Source organism: Monodelphis domestica, chromosome 4 (assembly GCF_027887165.1).
Source record: "Monodelphis domestica isolate mMonDom1 chromosome 4, mMonDom1.pri, whole genome shotgun sequence".
Classification (NCBI taxonomy): Eukaryota; Metazoa; Chordata; class Mammalia; order Didelphimorphia; family Didelphidae; genus Monodelphis; species Monodelphis domestica.
In genome coordinates this window covers 222549485-222570616 of record NC_077230.1, presented here as the reverse complement: position 1 = coordinate 222570616, position 21132 = coordinate 222549485, and the positions used below count along the sequence as shown (strand labels likewise).

Sequence of the window (21132 nt, the reverse complement as noted above, 5' to 3'; positions counted from 1 at the left end):
ATTTCTCTTTACAATGTTACTATATAGATTACTCTACTGGTTTTTCTACTCAATTTCTTCATGTTTCTCTGAGTCCCTATTTTTCTTGATATTTTCTGTAGTGTCTCAATCACTCATGTTGGAATTTGCAGAATCATCTTTCATTTTTCTCCCCCCTCAACCCTCTTCATCTAATCTAATCTGTCACATGTCCTATTGATTGTTCCATATCTCCATAAAGCCTTTGAATCTACCTTGTCATCAGGATTCATACCTACCTACCTGACTTAGGCCATTCACTTCTTATCCCCTATCAGGATTATTATGATGCCCTTTTAAATGGCCTCTAATCCCTCTCCCACTGTATGATGTGTCTTTTACACAAACTATAAAAGCCATTTTCCTAAAGAAGATTCCCATTATATGCCTGTCCAGGAAAACACTCTCCCTGTCTGTCTGTCTGTCTGTCTGTCTGTCTGTCTGTCTGTCTATCTGTCTGTCTGTGTGTCTGTGTGTCTGTCTCTCTGTCTCTCTCTGTCTCTGTGTGAGTGTGTCTCTCTCTCTCTCTTTCTCCTAGTAGGGAGAAAGTTGGTTGAATGGTTGAAATTCTAGAGGCTGTATTTCTTAATTCTAAGTTAATTTATTAATCAACTGCTCAACACAATCTAAATAGGCCAGTTGACTCCCTTCACTATCCAAATGGGCACAAAAGAACAGGGCAAAAGAAGCTGAATCCCTCTTTTGTAGGCCTTCTTTAACATTTGTGATCTTATTATTCAGTCCCTCCCTTGGTCATTCCAAGACTGCTCTGATAGGTAAATAGAGCCCCTGTGGAGGTGGACTTAGAGACCCCAACTCCTCTCTTATAACTTCATCGCGGGAAGATATAGGTCTTTCTCCAAAGGAGGAAGGATGCCAATACATCCTTTCCTTCTTTCCATGTGGCCAGGTCAGTCCAACAAGTTGCAGAGCATACTCCTAATTAGTGTTCACCATGCCTCCCAACCCTACCCTTAATCTTGTTATTCTTTTAAGATCTAAACAAAAGAAGGGAGAATCTAGTTCATTTTAATAGCCTGGGGAAGAAACTGTTTTGGCTTGACCTTAGAAAATCACTGTTTTTGAGTGGACCAAAGGGGAAAATTATTTTACAAAAATAACCCAATTCAATATTAATTTCTCATCCTACCAAATAGTGATCAGCATTTCCACCATGATTTATAGTCATATAGCAGTAGCTGCCTGGGAAACTAAGAAGTGAAGTGACTTTGGATTCTCATACTAATCAGCATGTGTCAGAGGCAAGTCTTGAACCTGCATCTTTCTGATTTTAGAGGCCACCACATGATCTACTATGCTGCTTCTCTTATAATAGTAAATACAAAATATATAAGGAAATGGAAAAAAAAAACCCACGAAAAACAAGGTAAGTCTTATGGGGGAGGGAACTTCTAGTAGCTTCAGGGAGAATCAGAAAAAGCCTCATTAAAGAGATGGCACTGAAATTGGGCTTTGAAGGACACCTATAGGGATTCTATGAGGTTTGTTAGGAGGTACAGTAGATAAAGAGCTGGGCCTGGAGACAGGATGACCAGAGTTCAAATCTGGCCTCAGACACTTAGTAGGCACAAAGTAGAAGCTCAATAAGTGTTTTTTTTTTTTAATTTGAAATGTTAATTTTTATTCTTTTTTTCCCCCTTAAAGAAGAGAAAGAAAAGGGAGAAGTAAAAAATAAAACTGTCAAATGAAATAGTTTTTCCACTGTAGTGAGTAAGGGCTTAATTCTTGTGACCTAATCATTCTCTCAATTTTTCTTGTGATTTGTACATTTGTAACTCATTAGGTGGGTACAGTAGAGGGCTAGCTATGCCAGGAGTCAGGAAGATCTTAATTTAAACAAACTGTCTTAGACACTTAGCTGTGATTTTAGGCAAGTCTTTTAACTTCTATTTGCCTCAGTTTTCTCAATCTACAAAATAATAATAATATCTACCTCTTAAGGTTGTTGTAAGGACCAAATGAAGTAATATTTATAAAAGTAAACCATAAAGTGCTATGTAAATGATAGCTATGATTATTTTTTAAGGTCTAGGAAATCAGATTTTCTTCAGAACTTTAAGGTTTTTATTTTTTTAGGATATTAACAATCATATTTTGTGTCTATTGACACTTTTGGATAGTTTTTTTTTATTGAAATGAAAGTTTCTTAAAGGCAGGGACTAGGTTATTTCCTGCCTTTGTAGATAACAAAGATTGAATTATATTATCGCTAGAGGTCTGAAAGAATGAATATCTCTCACCAAAACCTCTGGCAGGCTCAGAATATTTTTTGTAAATAAAGTAGTTGAGTTGTGGAACTGGTTTTTATTGGAGAGGCAGGACTACCTAGAGCTGATGTAATTGTTACCCTTCCCTCTTCTATTTTCTACTAATAACTGATGGAATCTTCTCTCAACTGGCACTAACAAAGGAAGGTCTGTTACATAAAAAAAAAAAGTCCTGAAAAGTCCAAGCAATTAAAATTATACTTATGGGATAATTAAGCATATCCTGAAAATAATCTTGGTGATAAAATATCAATAGTGAAATTACTATATTTCCATAAAGAAGAGAAATGGATGCCTTGTGACCTTTAAGCCTTGAGGAGAGAAAGTGGTGGTGGTGGTGGTGGGGAGGAACATAGTCTTTGGCATCTATGCCTTGGGCTGTAGTTCCAGTTCAATCACAGAAACCTAGTGTGACCTTTAGCAAATTCCTTGATCTCACTAAGCCTATTTTTTTTTTCATATGCAAAATACAGATGATAATACTACCTCTGCCAAGCTAAGGAACTTGTTTTAATCATGAAATGATATAATGATATTAGAATGGAATTTCAGAACTATAAGGGTCCTTGGAAACTATCTACTATAATATTTTCCAAGCTAATTTGCTCATGGAACATTTCTGGTCTTAAAACAAAAAGAGATACTTCCTACATGGTGATCTGGCAGATATGAGAGGTATAGAATATTCCTGAGATAAAAAAAGTATTTGGGGAAATCTGGAACCAAAATAGGTGACACAGTGGCTAGAACACTGGGCCTGGAGTTGGAAAGACCTGATTTCAAAATCCAGCCTTAGATACTTACTAGCTAGTTATATATGATCCTGGGCAAGTCACTTAACCTTGGTGTGCCTCGCTTTCTGTGTGGCTAGTTGTGAGTAATAAATGAGATATTAATAAAGCATATATGGCTGGCGTATAGTAGGAATATATAAGCTCTCAGTACTATTATTGTACTTTCATGTAAAATGCTATGTATTTTTTTACATAAATAATTTTATGATGATTAATTCAGAAGAGAAATTACTATAAACATTAAAAGTTTCTCAGAGAATTCAACTGGTTTATAGAACATTCATACTCTACAAATATAGCTTAAGAAATACTGATCTAGTCTAAGTCCCTCCCTTTACAGATGAACAAGCTCACAGTCACATAATAAGTTAATGGTACTAAAAATCACAAGGCAGTAGATAGACATTCTTTCTCTTCCTTTCTATTATAATTGCAGCAAGTGTAAAAACTTTGAAAAAAAATTATTTGTCCAATTGTTCATAGTGAAAATATTTTCTCCTAGGATTTTCATGACAGCCACATTGAGCTAATGGGGTTATAAGAGAATTTGTTCACTAATATGCTTTTGCTAATAACAATTAACTACATTTTTTGTTTTTGCTATCAGTAATATTGTAAACTATTCATTTTCTAGTCCCCTTTTCTTCAATTAATACTTTTTTTTGTTTGTTTAAACCCTTACTTTCTATCTTAGTAGCAACTCTTAAGACAGAAGGGCCAGGGCTAGGTAAATAGGGTTAAGTGACCTGCCCATTGTCACACAGCTAGAAAGTATCTTAAGGCTACATTTGAACCCAGGACCTCCTCATTTTAGGCCAGGCACACTATTCACTCTGCCACCTAGCTGTCTTTCAATTTATCTTCAACTAACATTTATAGCATGAAGAAGAATATTGTAGTAGAGGGAGTCAGAAGTCTCAGTTTCTTCTTTTATAAAGCTGGGATAGCACTTTCACTCCTGACATCACTGGGTTGTTGTTAGGAAAGAACACTTCAAACTATAATGCACCATATCGTCATGAGCTATTATAGGAATTGTCTTTCCCTTAGTATTTACTGTGGCATTGGTATTATTTTCTTTCTTCACTGATAAATGGACCTAGAACTAAGCAGCAGAGCTGTAAAGTTGTCCACGTCTGGCACTAACTCAGTATTAAGCACACTGACAATCGTACTACCTCAAGCTTACTGCCTATAAAATGAGAGGCAATAGAAAATTATCCCATGGAAGATTCGAGTGATGTAGGAGGAAAGACATAAAAACTTCTTTCATAACAAAATCACATAGTAAGTTGGATTAAAATATTCATTCTGAGTGCCTAGATCAGTGGTTCTCAACCTTTCTAATGCCGTGACCCTGCAATATGTTGCGGTGACCCCAAACCAAAAAATGATTTTGGTGGCTACTTCAAAACTGTAATTTTGCTAGTTATGATTCGGAATGTAAATACCTGATATGCATTATGTATCCTCATTGCTACAAATTGAGAGGTTGAGAACCGCTGCTCTAGATAGTTTAGGCTATTTTACTCTGTAAAATTACTCTGGATATCTATGTAGGCTTCACATGTATCTATGTTATGTTAAAAAAAAGGAAAAGAAAAGTAGACAGTTAAACAGGATTTTAAGCAAACTTTTAAATTAAAGCTGGGAAAAATGAAGGATAATTCTCACATTTACACCATTAAAAGGCATCGTATTTTTTTTTAACCTTTAAAATTGATAGTAAGTTTCATTCTAAAGCAGAAGAGAGGTACGGGTTAAGTGATTGGGGCTAAGTGACTTGTCTGGGATCACATAGCTAGGAAGTGTCTGAGGCTATATTTGAATCCAAGACTTCTTGGTCTCCAGGTTTGGCTCTCTAACCACTGCACCATCTAGCTCTTTCAAAGACATACCATTTTAAACAGTACACTGTAACTATCATGTTAATACGGTAATGGGATAAGAAGTCAAAGGACCTAGTTTCAAATCTTGTCTCTGATACTCTGTGACCTTGGCTACACCACACAACTTCCCTTGGCCTCATTTATCTCCTCTGTAAAAGGAGGGAGTAAAACTAGATAGTGTCTGAGGTCTCTTCCAGCTCTAGATTTGTGATTTTAGATAAGACCTGTGGGCCAGACTGGAGTTACCTGGCCCATCCCTATTCCTTATGGTCTACATGAAATGTTTAAACACGTGAAAATGGAGAGATGAGGACTCTTTTTGCTTCAGGCTTACCCTGCCATATACAATAATGGTCAAAACAGTTATGAGAGTTTTATGGCTATGAAAATCCTAACTGACCTAATACTTCATCATTGTGATTGTAAATCCCTTCTTGGAGGGTTCTGAATTTGATTCAAGCTGAATTCATCATTAAATGCCTGCACATCAAAGAAAGCACAGCTTAGGCTGAACTTCTTACTGTGTACCCTTTAAAAACTTAATTAAGAGAAAATTATAGCACACAATGAAATATTTGGTCAAGGGGCATGAATAATGTAAATAAGCACTATAAGCATGTATATGCTGTGACTGATCAAAGCAAAGTGGTGACCTCTTAGTAGCAGTAAAGAGTGAATTAATGCTATAATAAGGGTTAAAATATTTGCATTTAAATTTGCCATTCAGAGGCACAGTTTTTTCTGGACTTATCCCTGTTCCTTTCTTTTTCCTCTAGTAGCCGATGAGAGTATTACTTTTTTTTTTTCAAATGAGGTATTGTCAAAATCAGAACTCTATAGAAAAGTTGTTTCTTTTTGAGCTTCAAAGAACGTCCATTTTATTTTTGGAAAACAGAGGCTTTAAATTACAACCTAATACACTAGCTAACAGCTGTGGAATAAGAAAAGAAATACTCAAGATGTGAAAACTGCTTAAATGTAAGATAGTGATTAATGCTAATTAGCATGGGGAGATTATCAGAGAATTAGGATGTGAACTAGCAGAAACATAAATAATGTTCCTGGAATCTTTTTCAGGTTTCTGAGGTTCACTAACATTAGTTACCTTATTGTTAATAAAACTTTGAGGGTTAGAAAATTTGGATGTCTAGAAGGTTACTGTATAAAATTCTGAGTTGTAAAGATGTCCACCTCTGACACTGGAGAAGGAACCAACCAGTTCTAGCCCAGAAGAACAGAAGAAAGAACTACTCAGTTACCACAGATTGGGAATAGTTTCAACAATTCACTCCACTAATCATATGAAAAGAAACAAAAACATCTTGGGAGCTCTTCCTGGTCAGTTATCTGCCTCCAGCCTTTTGTTAGAGGCCATGGTATTCTCATTCACCAGAATCCACTGTAAGCTTCAAGAGGATGGCTCCTGCTTGTAAAGAAGAATTTTTGGAAACAATTTACATGAAGCCATACCCACATTAGAACATTTGGGGATACTTCCCAAATAAAGGCTGCCTTGGCCCCTCTTTCTCTTCCTTTTCAGAAGAAGAAGAAGAAATAGAAGGAGGAGGAGGAGGAGGAGGAGGAGGAGGAGGAGGAGGAGGAGGAGGAGGAGGAGGAGGAGGAGGAGGAGGAGGAGGAGGAACAGGAAGCACCAAGAAGACTTTGAGAAGTAAATGGATGAGTAGTTTCTAAAATTCTTCTGATATTTCTGATGAAGCAGAAAATAATATTCATCTTCAAGCTGCTGCCCACAGTTTTTTAGGCTGAATCAGCAGAGGTAAGGAGAAGGAAGGAAGATGTAACCTTTGTCACTAGTTAGCTGAGTCACAAAATATTCCCCAGTGATCCCACCATTTGGAAGAAGGGAGCAGCATTAACATTACTCTATGTGTCTGACCATTTCTGTACATCTCAATGAAGTGTTAAGGAAGGGCAAGGGTTGACAAGTTGAAAGGTTCCAAGTGTGACATGGAACCCCTGGAAGATATGATTATGACTTAAAAATGGTGGCCTGATAAGATCTTCTTGGTTCATCCAATGTATCTGCCACCCCCCTCTCAGCTTTTTGTCATTCAAATTTTATAAGGATATCATCCATCTCTTCAGCCAAATCCTTGCTCAAAATATTAAATAGAATAGATTCATACATAGATCCCTGGGAGAGTTTCCTGGAGACCATGTTCCAAGTGGACTGGGAACTCTTTAATGACTATTCCTTCAGTCCTGACAGTCAACTCATCTGAAATCAATTTAATTAAAAAAAAAGTTTATCCTCCATCTCTCCAGTTTTTCCCCTACAAAAAATAGTTTGAGCCATTTGGCTCTTCTGGTTTAGATTCTTCTATATTTCTTATAAGTAACCCCACTAATTCTTCTACTTTTGACTTTTAAACCTCCAATTTAAATACCATGGGAATGATGATGGTAGGAGCTTGTAAATGCCTGGGAAGTGGTCAAGGTTCAAGCACTTTCATCTAGGTTTGATCTTGGGATCTATGACTTCAGAGAAATATGCTGAATACATTCACTGTTTTTTACTTAATTTTTCTCACACTGATTTAAAAAAAAAACATATCTCATGAAAACAATCTTTTCTTGGGAAACTTATGAATATATCCAATGGGTTTGTGTTAAAAAATTATCAAACATACATTTTTTCTTAACATTTGAAAATTTCCAAAGGCTTTTTCCTTGTCTACTCCTAATTTTCCCCTCAAAGCTTTGTATATTTATATGTAGTTGAGCTTTGCTGAAGGAAGTTTTCTATATCTACAAACAATTCAAACCTTACTTAAAGAGATTATGCCAACTATATAACAGTCCTGAAACTAATTTTCAGCTATTTATATACTCACATAAGATGGTACCAGAGCTACTTTGTAGATATAATTTCAGAAAAGCACATCTGAGCAAAATACAGTATTATAAAACTGCTCTTTGTTAAACAAATAAATGCATTTCTAAAAGATGCACTGATAAAGAAAATAGGAAATTGCATAGCACTGCCTAGCAAAATTACTGGGTTGTAACATGTCTGCTTATGAAGTTCCAAATTTTTGTATTACTCAAAACATACTTTGACTGTTCACTTAGAAGTAGATAAAGATGCCTGAGAGGGTAGCTGGGTGGCTCAGTGGATTGAGAGCCAGGCCTAGATTGTGAGATAAGAGGTCCGGAGGTCCTGGGTTCAAATGTGACCTCAGAGACTCTTCCTAGCTGTGTGACCCTGGACAAGTCACTTAACTCTCATTGCCCAGCCCTTACTGCCTTTCTGCCTTGGAACCAATGAACAGTACTGATTCTAAGATGAAAGATAAGCTTTTTTTTTTTTTAAATGCTTGAGATATTGATTACTTTATGATACCTAGTAATTAACAGAAATATCTACCAGTCCCTAAACAACTGATATCAGGATTACTAAACATAAATAGTATTTAAATATAGCTTTTTTTTTCTGTAGCAAATTAAAGCCTGACTAACCCAAATCAACATTACTCAGTTAATAAATTCCTCCCTCTTTGCCACTTCCAAATAATATAAATGATTATATCACATACAGTTTAGTTTAGAGCATGGGGAGGCTTGGCTGCAAAATTGGAATTTATGACAGCCTGTCAGAAAAAGCAGACATGACCATAAACCTGTATAACAATGTAAGATGGTAATATCATCTATCAAGTCAAAAAGACTCAAAATATTGATTTTTTAATAGATATGATCTATATATTATGGGTCCCAGTAGATTATATATAGGAGCAGGTGGGTGGTGCAGTAGATAGAGTGGAGTCAGGAAGACTAATCTTCCTCAGTTCAAATTCGAACTCAGACATTTACTAGCTGTTTAACCCTAGGCAAGTCACTTCACCCTATTTGCCTCAGTTTCCTCATTTGTAAAATGAATTGGAGAAGGAAATGGCAAAACACTCCAGTATCCTTGTCAAGAAACCGCCAAATGGGGTCACAAAGCTTTGGATGTGACTGAAAAAATGACTAAAGAATAACATGTTTCATCAAAATTCACTATAAAAAAAACTTCTGGAAAGCAAAAATCTTATTTCCTTATAAATTTCCATGAAACAACTGTATATTTGTAATTGTGTATGTATGTATATATGTCTATGTGTATGTCTACCAACATATAGGTAATGACTTGGAGAAATCAGAAAAGCCTCCAGTGGGAAGTGGGCTCTGAGTGGTGCTTCATGGGAAGCCAGAGGGTCTGGGTATACCCCAGACATGGGGACCCTGTTAGGAGGAAGATGGAATGCTGGGTTCAGGGAAGAACTGTTGAGACAATCTGAGAGTAGGTGAAAAGGGATTAAAATGAAATAAGACTGGAAAGGTAGGTGGGAACCAGATTGGAGAGGGATTTAAATGTTCAGTTGAGGATTTTCCATTTTATCTAAGGTAATAAGAAGCCACTTTAGATTTTTTGAGTGAGTGACATAAACTTGTATTTTAGGAACGTCAGTTTGGCAGCATTGTGAAGAGATGTGTTTTCACTGTTCCACTGAATGACTATATAGGTATTTTTGGCTTTAAATGATGGGAGATGAATTTTCTTTTTAAAAAGCAACCAAAAACAAAATACAAACTCAACCCAACCCTTTAATTCTGGTCTCCGCTTTTTGTAGTTATTTCTCATTTAGCAAATCACACTAACACCCCTGAACCACCTGCACATCTCTGGAAGCTAACTTAACTGGTTAAGACTTTAGAAAAAGGGAGATTCTGAATGTCAAAGTGTTATAAAAAGATAAAACACATGATTCACAGTCTGTTGCCCAAATGGGCCATCCAGAGCAAGTTTCCTTGAGCCTGTTTCATTACTGGTAAGTTTGACAAATGAACATTCATGAACAGATTGAAGACTGCCTTTTAGTCATGTTGAAAATCCCCCCCATCTGCCTGGAACTTCATAGTGCTCTTATGCTTTCTTTCTTTAGTTTATTATTGCTGATAGCTAGTTATTAATTTGTTCTTCATGTTTTCAGGAGCTAGTGTACTTTTTTAAAACTAGTCTTTGGGAATCACCTAAAAAAACAAACAAAATCAAAAGAAAAGAAAACAAAATCTGAATCAAACTCTATAGAAAAAGCATTGAACTAGCTAGCAGTCAGGGAACCTGGGTTCTGATCCTGACTCTGCAAGTAATTAGCGATGAAATTTTAGACAAGTCCCTCAATAGCTTTGAGCCTCAGTTTCCTAATCCAAACAATGAGGTTAGACTAGACAGTGGATCTCTCTTAGCTATACCAGTCGATGAGTCCCTAACCACAATGACTTAGCCTGACAGGAAGGCTTTCTTGTACATTGTTTTTCCAGGATTCTTGCTGATCCATTTTCATTATGAAAACCATTGAAAATTTCAATTATTAGCTTCTTTGTCACTCTATTTTCTTTGGTGGGGAGAACAGCTTATCTTCTTACCTTTCATTGGTTAGGAACAAATATTTTTTTCTCCCTACGCAATGAGGATTAAATGACTTGCCTAGGGTCACACAGCCAAGAAATATCTGAGACCAAATTGAACCTAGGTTCTCTTGCCTCCAGGCCTGCTGCTCTATTCAGTTGTCCTAACAAATCTTTCTTCAGATTTATCATAAGCATGGTACTATTGCTAAAGTATATAAGGTGGATATTTTTTTTACTCTTCTACAGAAAAACTCATGTAGATTCCCTCATTATATATGCTTATGTCTTTTTTGTAAAGGCTTCAAGAAATACTAGATATTCGGAATGAATAGAGTGGCTAAAAATGGTAGCAGGAATGAAAAATTATATTGAAAGAAAAATGAGTCCAAGAACCCAGAACTTGCCAAAACAGATAAACCCCAAGGGTGTTTGATTTATAGAAGGATCTGTACATAGTAGGAGGGTGCTTCATAAATGTTTCTGGATTATAGAAGGTTTCTTTAAATTGAGAATCCTCCTAGTATGTTTCTGGAACATATTTGAATTTCTGGAGCACATTTGATTTATATATAACTTTTTGGGTAGGAATTATTTGAATGATTTCTTCAGTGGAAGGGACCTCACAATGTGGAAACTTTTATTGACCTAGTGCAAGGTTTTAAAAAAAAATCATCTTTTTTAAACCCTCACCTTCTGTCTTAGAATTGATTCTAAATAATGACTTCAAGGCAGAAGAATGGTAAGGGCTAGAGTTGGAGTTAAGTGACTTGCTCAAGATCACCTAGTCAGAAAGATCTCAGATCACATTTGAACCCAAGACTTCTCAATCTCTAGGCCTGGCTCTCTATCAACTGAGTCACTTAGCTGCCCCCAAATGCATGAGTTTTTAATCTGGAATCCACAGTCAGTCAACTAGTATATATTAAATGCTTACTATGTGCCAAGGCACTGTGCTAATTGCCCGAGGGGTTCAGGGACAGATTTAAGAGAATCAATGAATTGGAATTTGAAGAAAATTATGTTTATTTTTAATAACCTCTACTTGAAATTTATTTTTCCTCTTTAATTGTGAATGCAGGCAACAAGCGTTAATATTATTAACAGTGCTGTGACTCTGTCACCAACGGAAATCACAGTTATTTTTCATGTCACATTAGAGCTGTTATATATATTTTAAAATATCATTTATGCTCATTATTCAAAATCATTCTAGTTAATAGAACCACCACTAGATCATTTATAATATCACAAATTTGTTTTTGGAATATTTTGGTAACTTTTTCAGTCTAATATGCTTCCTTTGAAGCTGATATTTTATTTTATTCATTTAAAAACATTTTTCTGAGAAGGGGTTCATAGGCTTTCTCAGACTGCCAAAGGACTCTATGAAACAGACCCTGCTCTCCTGCCTTCTCTCCAAATCATCTTGCATTTGCTGTGCATATGTTTTCCATCTTCTTTTGTAACCAGCCATTCGTGGAGACCTGTTATGTTTCATTTAAATGTGTGCATGTTGTTTTCCCTCCAGGAATATAAGCTACGTGAGAGTTTTTCCTTTTCCTTTTTGTTTTTATATTCCCAGCACCTGGCATAATACCTGGCATACAGAAGATGCTAATTAATGCTTGCTTGTTTTCTTGGTTATCCAGTAATACTTTTGTAATTTATAGCATTAGAGTGTTTCCTGGGACACCAAGTGGGTAAATGATTGGCCCAGGGTCAAACAGTTAGTATCTGTTAGAGTCAGGACTCAGCCTAGATCTTCCTGACTCAAAGGCCAGCCTTCTATTCACCATGCCAAAAGAACTCCCACAGAGAACAATCAGGTACACCTGGATTGCATCTCCTCTAATGTGTTACATTTGATGGGCCTTTGGTTTGTGATTAATGTCAAAATGATAACTTGTGCAATTAGATTTTGAAAGTGATTCAAATGAAAATAATATCAAGGCAGGTTGGGATTCTGCCACTACTTAATTATTTAATTTCCTTCTTCTCAAGCTTAATAAATCAAAGCAGTATGAAATTTGTAGCATAATAAAACACTGAAGGAAAAACAAATTTTTGATTGATACTGGAAAAGTAGTGATTTCTTTTGTAAGCAAATCATTTTATAATAAAGGTTATCTTGATTCTGAGTCATAAAATTTTTTCATGTAAGAAAACTAGTGTTCTAAGCCATTTTTCAGATCTTAAAAATGCTGTGGGGTAATATTTATAATGTTTAGCAATTTAATATGAACTCATTAATCACTAGATTTCTTGCAATTTTCTAACACTCTGTTTACATTATTTCAAATGACCTTCCTAATTCTTTTACCTTCATAGCCCTTCCTGTCTTTCAAAACTCAACAATAATACTTCCTTCTTCCGGAAGGTATCTCTTTTTGGCTTGATATGATCTCTCCTATAACCTGCTTTAGTACTTGTGTGTGTGTGTGTGTGTGTGTGTGTGTGTGTGTGTGTGTGTGTGTGTGTGTCTGTCTGTCTGTCTGTCTGTCTGTCTGTCTATCTGTCTGTCTGTCTGTCTGTCTTATCTCTACAACTAGATTGTTAAATCTGGCATTTTATATTACTTTGTATCCCTTGCAGTAACACCTTGTACTTAATAAAACCAAACTAGATGAAGGTCAGAGCTCAAAGGGCATTTAATGATATCTAGTTCAATTTCCTAATTTTATTTCATGAAGGAAATGAGATCTAGAGAAGGGAAGTGACTGGCTCAAAGACTTGTGAATAAGAAGAGCTTAAATTAGATGACATTTTCTTACTCCTAGGGAACAGTGTTATTATTATTAGAGTCTATTATCCAAATTTGTCACCTCAATATCAACAAAGATCCTCTGAACACTGGAATCAATGATCTTAGGTTCAGTGTTTTCATTTTTTTTTTGTCAAAATAGGTGCATCATTGGCTTGTTCCATTGAGTCTGAAGTCTTCTAATTGGCCATTTAATGCCCCATGGGATCTAATCTATTAGTTGGGCAGTTCTATTTTCTGTCATATTTCCTCCATCATCCATCAAAAGTTTTTCCACATGACAGACTGCCTTCAAAACATGTCTTTCATTACTTTCTTTGAAATTCCTCATCATTTGAATGACAACAGAATGATAGAATTTTTTAAACAGAAGGGACCTTAACAATAAAGTCTATCTGAACATCAACAAAAAGGATAAGAATGATAAAAATATTGATATTACTCTCAAATTGTACATATAAATAATTAAATATTATGTGGCATATACTTGCTGACTTATATAACACTGTTCTATAAAAATCTGAAGACAACTTTTTAAATAGACAAGTCCATGTGAAATACTCATAATTTGGGTGGAATATAGCTACATAGGAAAAAAAGCTTGTGAAATATAGTGATATTTTACTTGTTGCTCTGCCGGCTAATGGCATTATATTGAAGAAAAAATTTTTGGCAGTATAGAGGGTGAGATTATATTCTAAGTTTTCTATTCAATAATAAAAAGTAGTTATTTTGTCCACCTGTATAAAAGTCCACAGACTATTAAGTATAAAAGAATAATAAAGAAGAAATGAAATAAAAATTTATTAAGCACCTGTATGCCAGGCACTGTGCTAAGTGCTTTACAAATATTATCAAACTTTTTCCTTACAACAACTGTGGAAAGTAGGTGCTATTTTTATCTTCATTTTATAGTTGAGGAAACTGAGGCATACAGAGGTTAAATGACTTAAGTAACACAAGTTAATAAATATCTGAGGCTGGATTTGAACTCAAGTCTTCAACTCCAAGCCCTATAGTCAGTCTATCTACTGAGGTGCTTACAGAGGCCATCTAGAAGAATGGTGTCTTATCTCTGAGCCATTATCAAAAATAAGAATGAAATGATGATATTAATAATTTCACATTCATATATCATTTCAAGTTTGCAAGGCATTTTTTTAGAAACAGCTTTGTGTGTTAAGGAATTCAAGTATTATCATCCATATTCTAAATGTGAGGAAAAATAATTCCTCAGCGTGTAAGTGATTTGCTGATGGTTACACAGTAATCTAATGAGCTAGTAAGTGTCTAAGGTGAGATTCAAACCCAGCTCTCTTGATATGTTCAGCATTTCTTCCATTTTGCTTGAGAAATGTAGTTGAAAGCGCACTGAAATCAGAGAACCTGGGATTAAATACTAGCCTTGTCAAATGCTTCCTTGTATGATCTTGGATAAGATTCTTGGATCATAATCAACCTTAGTTTTCTCATTAGTATAATGGCATCTAAGTCCTTTTTGGTTATAAATCTTTGCTATTAGCTTCTAAACCCAACCACCATATTTTACAGATGACCTGCCAAAGTTAGTAGAATCAATTTGCTGATCAATGACTATATTTTTATTTATTATACATTACAAAATTTGTTAATCCGAGTAATTATGTGTATGATAAAGATTATGCTTTGATATTAGAAACAAATAAGTCCACAAACTTAAAAAACAGTACTCTGCACAACCTTTTTAGAGACATAAAATGTCTAATATGTCATATTCTATTCAAAGGAATATTTCCCTGCAAATGGGTATACTTCATTTCACAAAACTGGTATGTTTAAGCAGTTAGGTGGTACAGGGGATGGAGGAGGCAGAAAGATTTCTCTTCCTGAATTCAAATCCAGCCTCAGGCACTTACTAGCTGTATAGTCCTGGACAAGTCACTTAATCATTTTTGCCCTAGTTCCCTTCTATGTAAAATGAGTTGGAGAAGGAAATGGCAAACCATTCCAGTATCCCTGCCAATAAAACTCCAAATGGGGTACCAAGTATTGGATACAAATGGAAAAAAAACAACTAAATAATACAATTTTTTTTAGCAAAATTCACCATAAAAGTAATTTCTACAAAGCAAAAAAATCCTATTTCTTAACAGTTTCCATGATGCACTCAGAAATCCATCTCTAAAGTCCTCTAAGACTTTTTTTTTTCCTGAATAAAAAACTTTTGTTGAACAAGAGGTTAAGATGGCGGCTTGCGCTGGTCACTTCAGCACAGCTTCAGTGGCTGGCTGTGAAAGTCACCAGCCGGCATGTTCTGCTTCTTTATAAATGGCTGCTAGCACTTTCCTAATTCCCTTCAGGATTTCTGTGACAGGCTGGGCATTCATTCTTTCTCTCAGCATGTCAACAGAAAGCTTTCCCCGATATTGTGGTTTTTCTGTTTTCAGCAGAATCTCTATCAGACAGATGGCAAATCTTTTCATTTGTCATAGCTGGTACTAATAACAACGCAAAAAACACAGCCTCTTGCTTTTGCTCCTTCTGCGTTTTAATCATGGAGTGACCCTTCTTTCCTGAGCAGAGGCACACTGACCTGTCACTTCTGGCTGTGCTTGAAGTGGCTCCTCCAGGGCCAAGGGTTTTTTCTCACGAGGGAGTCTTTCTGTTTTGTCATGGGTGGACTCCGTGGAGGAGTTATCCTTGTCACAGCCATTCACATGGCAGTTATACATTCCTGGTGGCACTAGGGAAGCCGCTTCCGCTTTGTCCACTTTATCTTTAGCGTCTTTATTGCCTTGGTGCTGCTTGGACTTGCTTCGTTTTCTTTTATTGTTCTGGAACAAGCAATAACAAGGAAAGAAAAATTATTCCACGTGAACCCTTGCAATAAAAGAAAACAATTAGATAGCTGAATGAAATGTGTCTTCACATTCATTTTCCAGCTGTTCTAACAGAACCTGGGGGAGGTAAATCTGCATTATTTAACAATTACCTACCACAGCTAAGGCACTGCCTAGCAAAATTTTTGAGTAGTAAGTTGCATAGAATTTAAATACAAAAAATGTTAGAGGAAGGGACAGTTAGGTGGCTCAAAGGATTGAGAGCCAGGCCCGGAGACGAGAATTCCTGTTTTAAAATCTGGCCTCAGACACTTAAAGCTGTGTGATATTGGACAAATCACTAAATCTCCAATGCCTACCCCTTACTTCCAAGATGGAAGGTTTTATAAATCTTAGATGAAAAAGACCCTACTCTATACCAAAATAAATGATAGGTAATGCATCAGTTATCTGAGAAATTGATGGAGAGATTTGCAGCATAATATTCAAAGTAATGTAAATAATGCTTCTAAAATGCCCAGAAGCCAAAATACCATATTCCCATGTGCAACAAATGCAATTCAACGGAAAAAAGAAACATGTAGTAAATACTTTCTATATTTAAAGTGGCAGGTTAGGCACTGAGGATTTAAAGAACTAGTTCTTACCCTCAAAGAGCTTTTATCCTAGTTGGGACAGGGTGGTTGTGGAGTAACAATACAATCTGCTTGATAGAAAAGTGTTACATAGAGGTGATGAGGGCAAGGGAAAGATCAAGCAAAATGCCATACAAATTTGAGGAAGAAAAGATAATTTAAAAATATGGGATAAATGAAAGCTAAGCAGAACAAGTAGGAATGGCACTTTGAAGAAAAACAAGGAATGCCCAAGACAGAGGTAAGGAGAGAATGCATTTGGGGCATGGGGAAAGGACATTATAGAGAAAAATAAGGCTGTAAATGTTACACTGGAAACAGATTGCTGAGGATGTTCATGGCCTGGCTAAGGAGTTTGAATTTTACCTCATAGACAATAAGGAACCATTGATAATTATTGATCTATTGAATGCCAAAGTCAAACCTGTGCATTAAGAGGATCATTTCAATAGTTCAACAAGCAATTACATTACTCTAGGCAAAAGACGATATATGGAGTCTGACCTAGGAGAGAATGAGGGGAAGATGCCTTCACCATGTTGTAGAATGTCACAGAAGTTAAACTGGTGAGAATTAGTCATTTATTTCTGACAGGGGCGAGGAAAAAAGAAAGAATTAAGAAAACTCCAGATTGTGAGTCTGGATTATTGGAAGGACTTGGTGCCTTCATAGAATTGGGGAATTTTGAGAGAAGAGAGATGGATTTAGAAGGGAACATGTTGAATTCACTCCACTGAACACGCTCCATTAAAGGTGATGGCAGGTGAATTACTAGATGGACTACCTACAATTTAGTTGGAAATGTGGGACACAAGTTCATTAGAGGGAAGGAGATATAGATTTTGGATCCATTTATATAGAGAGAGTAACTGAATTCATAAGAACTAAAGAAATCACCGAATGATCATGGAGAGAGCCTCCCTGGAGATAAGAAAAAGGAGGTTAGAGAACAGAAAATAAGCCATGGTATAGGAGTGATGAGGAGCTTCAGATCCATACATCTGCTAAAGCTCTCTGGCAAAAGTGAGAAATTAATGATGTCTTAACTTCTCAATTATAATTTCACTTTTTGAAAAGCTAAAGGACCCAATGAAGGGAGGAGGCTTGCTTCTTGATCTTATTCTTACCAAAATAGACAGGAAATTATGGGAACCTATGGCCTATTAAAACTTATGGTCAAGAAAAAAGGGTAACCAGGCATAGACCAATATGACCCCTATATTTTTTTATGAAAAAGTCTAATTAGGATGCCTTTTGCTTTTCTGACCAGTTATTTCCCAAAATACTCTCTCTTTACACCTACCCTCCAACCTCTATGTATGAGACATATCCTAGATTTTAGGAGCAAATTTAAGATAAATGATAAATAGGATAATCATAGGCTAAAATATTTAGGGGCAGTCAGCCCTAGAATGATGGAAATATCCCTGGAATGGGATTCTGAAGACATAAAGTGAAATAACTTTTATGAGTAGAAAAAGGGAGTGTTTAATAACACTTTTTAAAGGTAAGCAAGTAGAGTAGTGGTTAAAAATGGTGGATCTAGATTCAGGAAGATCTGATTTCAAATTCTACCTTAGAAACATAGTAGCTTTGTGACTATGGAAAATTCACTTAACTTCTACCAACCTCAGTTCCCTCAAATGTAAAATAAGGATAATAATAACCCCCCAGGGTTATTGTGAGGATCAAATAAGATAATATATGTACAGTGTTTTGTAAACCTTAGTGGACTATAAAAATGTAAGCTATTATCATTATTAAAGAGAATAATGTTCAGGGAATTCACCACTGACTTTAATTTAAAAAAAGACAAATACAGAAGATGAAAGTGAAGACAGGTAGCAAAATGTAAATACAAAAGCCCTGCATAGTCCTTTAAGAATAAGATCAGGATAATGTGGAAATATGTTTTGCATGACAGCAAAATCATTACCTAGATCAAATTGCTAAATGTCTTAGGGAGGGGGACAAGAAATTTGGAACTCGAAATTTTCAAAAACAAAGGTTAAAAATTGTTTTTATATTCAATTGGAGAAAAGAAAGTATCATATTAATAAAATAAGAATAGTGTCAGGAGTGCTTATGTTCAGGTTGAGGCTGGGAAGGAAAATTTAGGACAACAGAAAGAGTTTTTATGTATCTCTATTGGGAAAAAGAGAAAAATCAAAGGAGATGTCAGCCTGGTACTTAGGATGAATGAGAGGATGAAAACTGACATTTAAGAAAAGGTTTGCTTCTTGATTCTAATTTTTTCTCTCTCAAGGAGAATGATCTTTGGCCTGGAAAGAACCGAACAGAAATACCTAATAAAAAGTTGATATCCAAGATAAGTAAGAGAGCACTTAGTTGCCTTTGATAAGTTCAAGTCTCCAGGCCCAGATGAACTACATCCTAGAATAATGAAAGAATTGGCAACTGTGATTGCTGAGTCACTGTCAATGATATTTGAAAGGCTGTGGAGGACAGGAGAAGGTACTGTGGGACCAGAGAAGAGGCAAATGTGATCTTGTTGTTCAAATTATAACCCAAGGAGCCTGTATTTGATTCCTGGAAAAACACCAAAAAATATTATTAAAGGGATGGTCAGTGAATGTGTATAAAAAGAAATAACAATCCTTGAATCATCATGACTTTTATCAAGAGCAGGTCATCCCAGATTAATGCAGGCCTTAAATTTTTTTCCTCCCCAATAGAGATACACAAAACCTCTTTTTATTGTCCTAAATTATCCTTGCCAGCCTCAGCTCACTTTGAACATTAGCACTCCTGACACTCTTTTTAAAGGGCCGTGCAAGGCTTTTATATTTATACTTTGTTACCTGTCCTTGCTTTCATCTTCTGTATGTGCCTTTTAAAAATGTGACTCAGTCAATGATTTCCCTGAACATCAGTCTCTTTAATAACAATAATAGCTAGCATTTATGTAACACTACATGGATTGCAATCAATGGCCTCTGAAGTTCCTTTCAATTCAAGCCTAAGTCTATGATCCTGCAATTTCAATTCCCTTTTTTTTAAACCCTTAGCTTCCGTCTTAGAATCAATACTGTGTATCGTTTCCAAGGCAGAAGAGTGGTAAGGGCTAGGCAATGGGGGGCCAGTGACTTGCCCAGGGTCACACAGCTGGGAAGTATCTGAGGCCAGATTTGAACCTAGGACTTCCCGTCTCTAGGCCTGGCTCTCAATCCACTGAGACACCCAGCTGCTCCCCCCTGCCCTTTTGTTGATAATGGTACCAGACTGGCAGATTATAATAACACTGAGCATAGAGTTTATTTAGATTTCAGTAGCGAACTTGACAAAGTCTTGCATGCATCTCTTGGACAAGTCACCTAACCGATCTGGGTTTCATTTTACTTATTTGCAAAATGAAAAGATTGGGGTAGATGGAATCAAAGTTTCCTTCTACCTTCAAACTTTGGTCTTAGGAACTCAGTGATTATACATATTTTCCTAGATGTGGAAAGAATGGGAAATGAGATCTTCATCCAAAGGCGTGTAGTCTTAAAACAGGTCAAAGATGAAAAGGGAAGTGTGTCTTTATAATAGATAGACTATCCCTGACAGGGGAGGCTCTCTGAGTGTGCATGTGTGAGAATATTAGAGAAATGTAAAAGGTTAGACAAATTCACTACATAAGTAAGAGATCTTATTTCTCCTTTAGGAAGTCACAGTGAGACTGGGAATACAGGTGGTAGAAAAAGAACAGGATAGGATTAGAGGAAACATCCTCCTTTTCTTTGTGTTGAGAGTTCATAGTACCGCAAGACCATATATTTAGTGCTAAAAAGGGATTTATATGTACATGGATATGCACATACATGTAGGGTGCATATAGAGTACTATATGGGTGTGTGTCATCTACATATGTGTGTGTTGCATACTAAGGGGATTTACCCGCCCTGTTACAGTTGGCATGCATATGTACACATGTATGCTTTATGTACGTGGATATGTGCATTTCCAAGCTCTTAAGAGGTTATATAATTATATACGTGCACATATACACATGAACACATATATACACATACACAATGTATATACGTGCCTACATAGCACACAGAGAATATATATATACATAATAGATTACACACACACATATAGTACTATGTATACATACCAATGGATACATGTGCATATATACACATAGCTATACAATATATTTATATATAAAATACACACACACACATATATGCATGCTGATATAGAATGTACATTGTTGTGGTTCAGATTTTTTCAGTCATGTCCAACTCTTTGTGACACCATTTGGGGTTTTCTTTGCAGAGTCACTGCGGTGGTTTGCCATTTTCTTCTCTAGTCCATTTTATAGTTGAGGAAACTGAGACAAACAGGTAAGTGACTTGCCTAGGGTCACACAGCCAGTAAGTGTCTAAGGCCAGATTTGAACTCAAAAGATATTTTCCTTACTCTAGACCTGACCCTCCATGCATTGCATCACCTATAGAACAGACATGCATATGGGTACGTGTGTATTATGTTTAAAATAGTT

The 21132-nt window shown here is 36.0% G+C and overlaps 1 protein-coding gene across 5 annotated transcripts in view; it reads right to left on the bottom strand.

Moving 5' to 3' along the window:
• Positions 1–21132, bottom strand: part of SPATS2L (spermatogenesis associated serine rich 2 like) — a 244050-nt gene that overhangs the window by 54867 nt on the left and 168051 nt on the right. For all 5 annotated transcript variants that reach the window (XM_007494583.3, XM_056794169.1, XM_056794168.1 and 2 more), the window contains one exon: positions 15738–15978. In XM_007494583.3, the coding sequence (XP_007494645.1) occupies positions 15738–15978 (241 nt within the window). The remainder of the gene's footprint in view (positions 1–15737; positions 15979–21132) is intronic.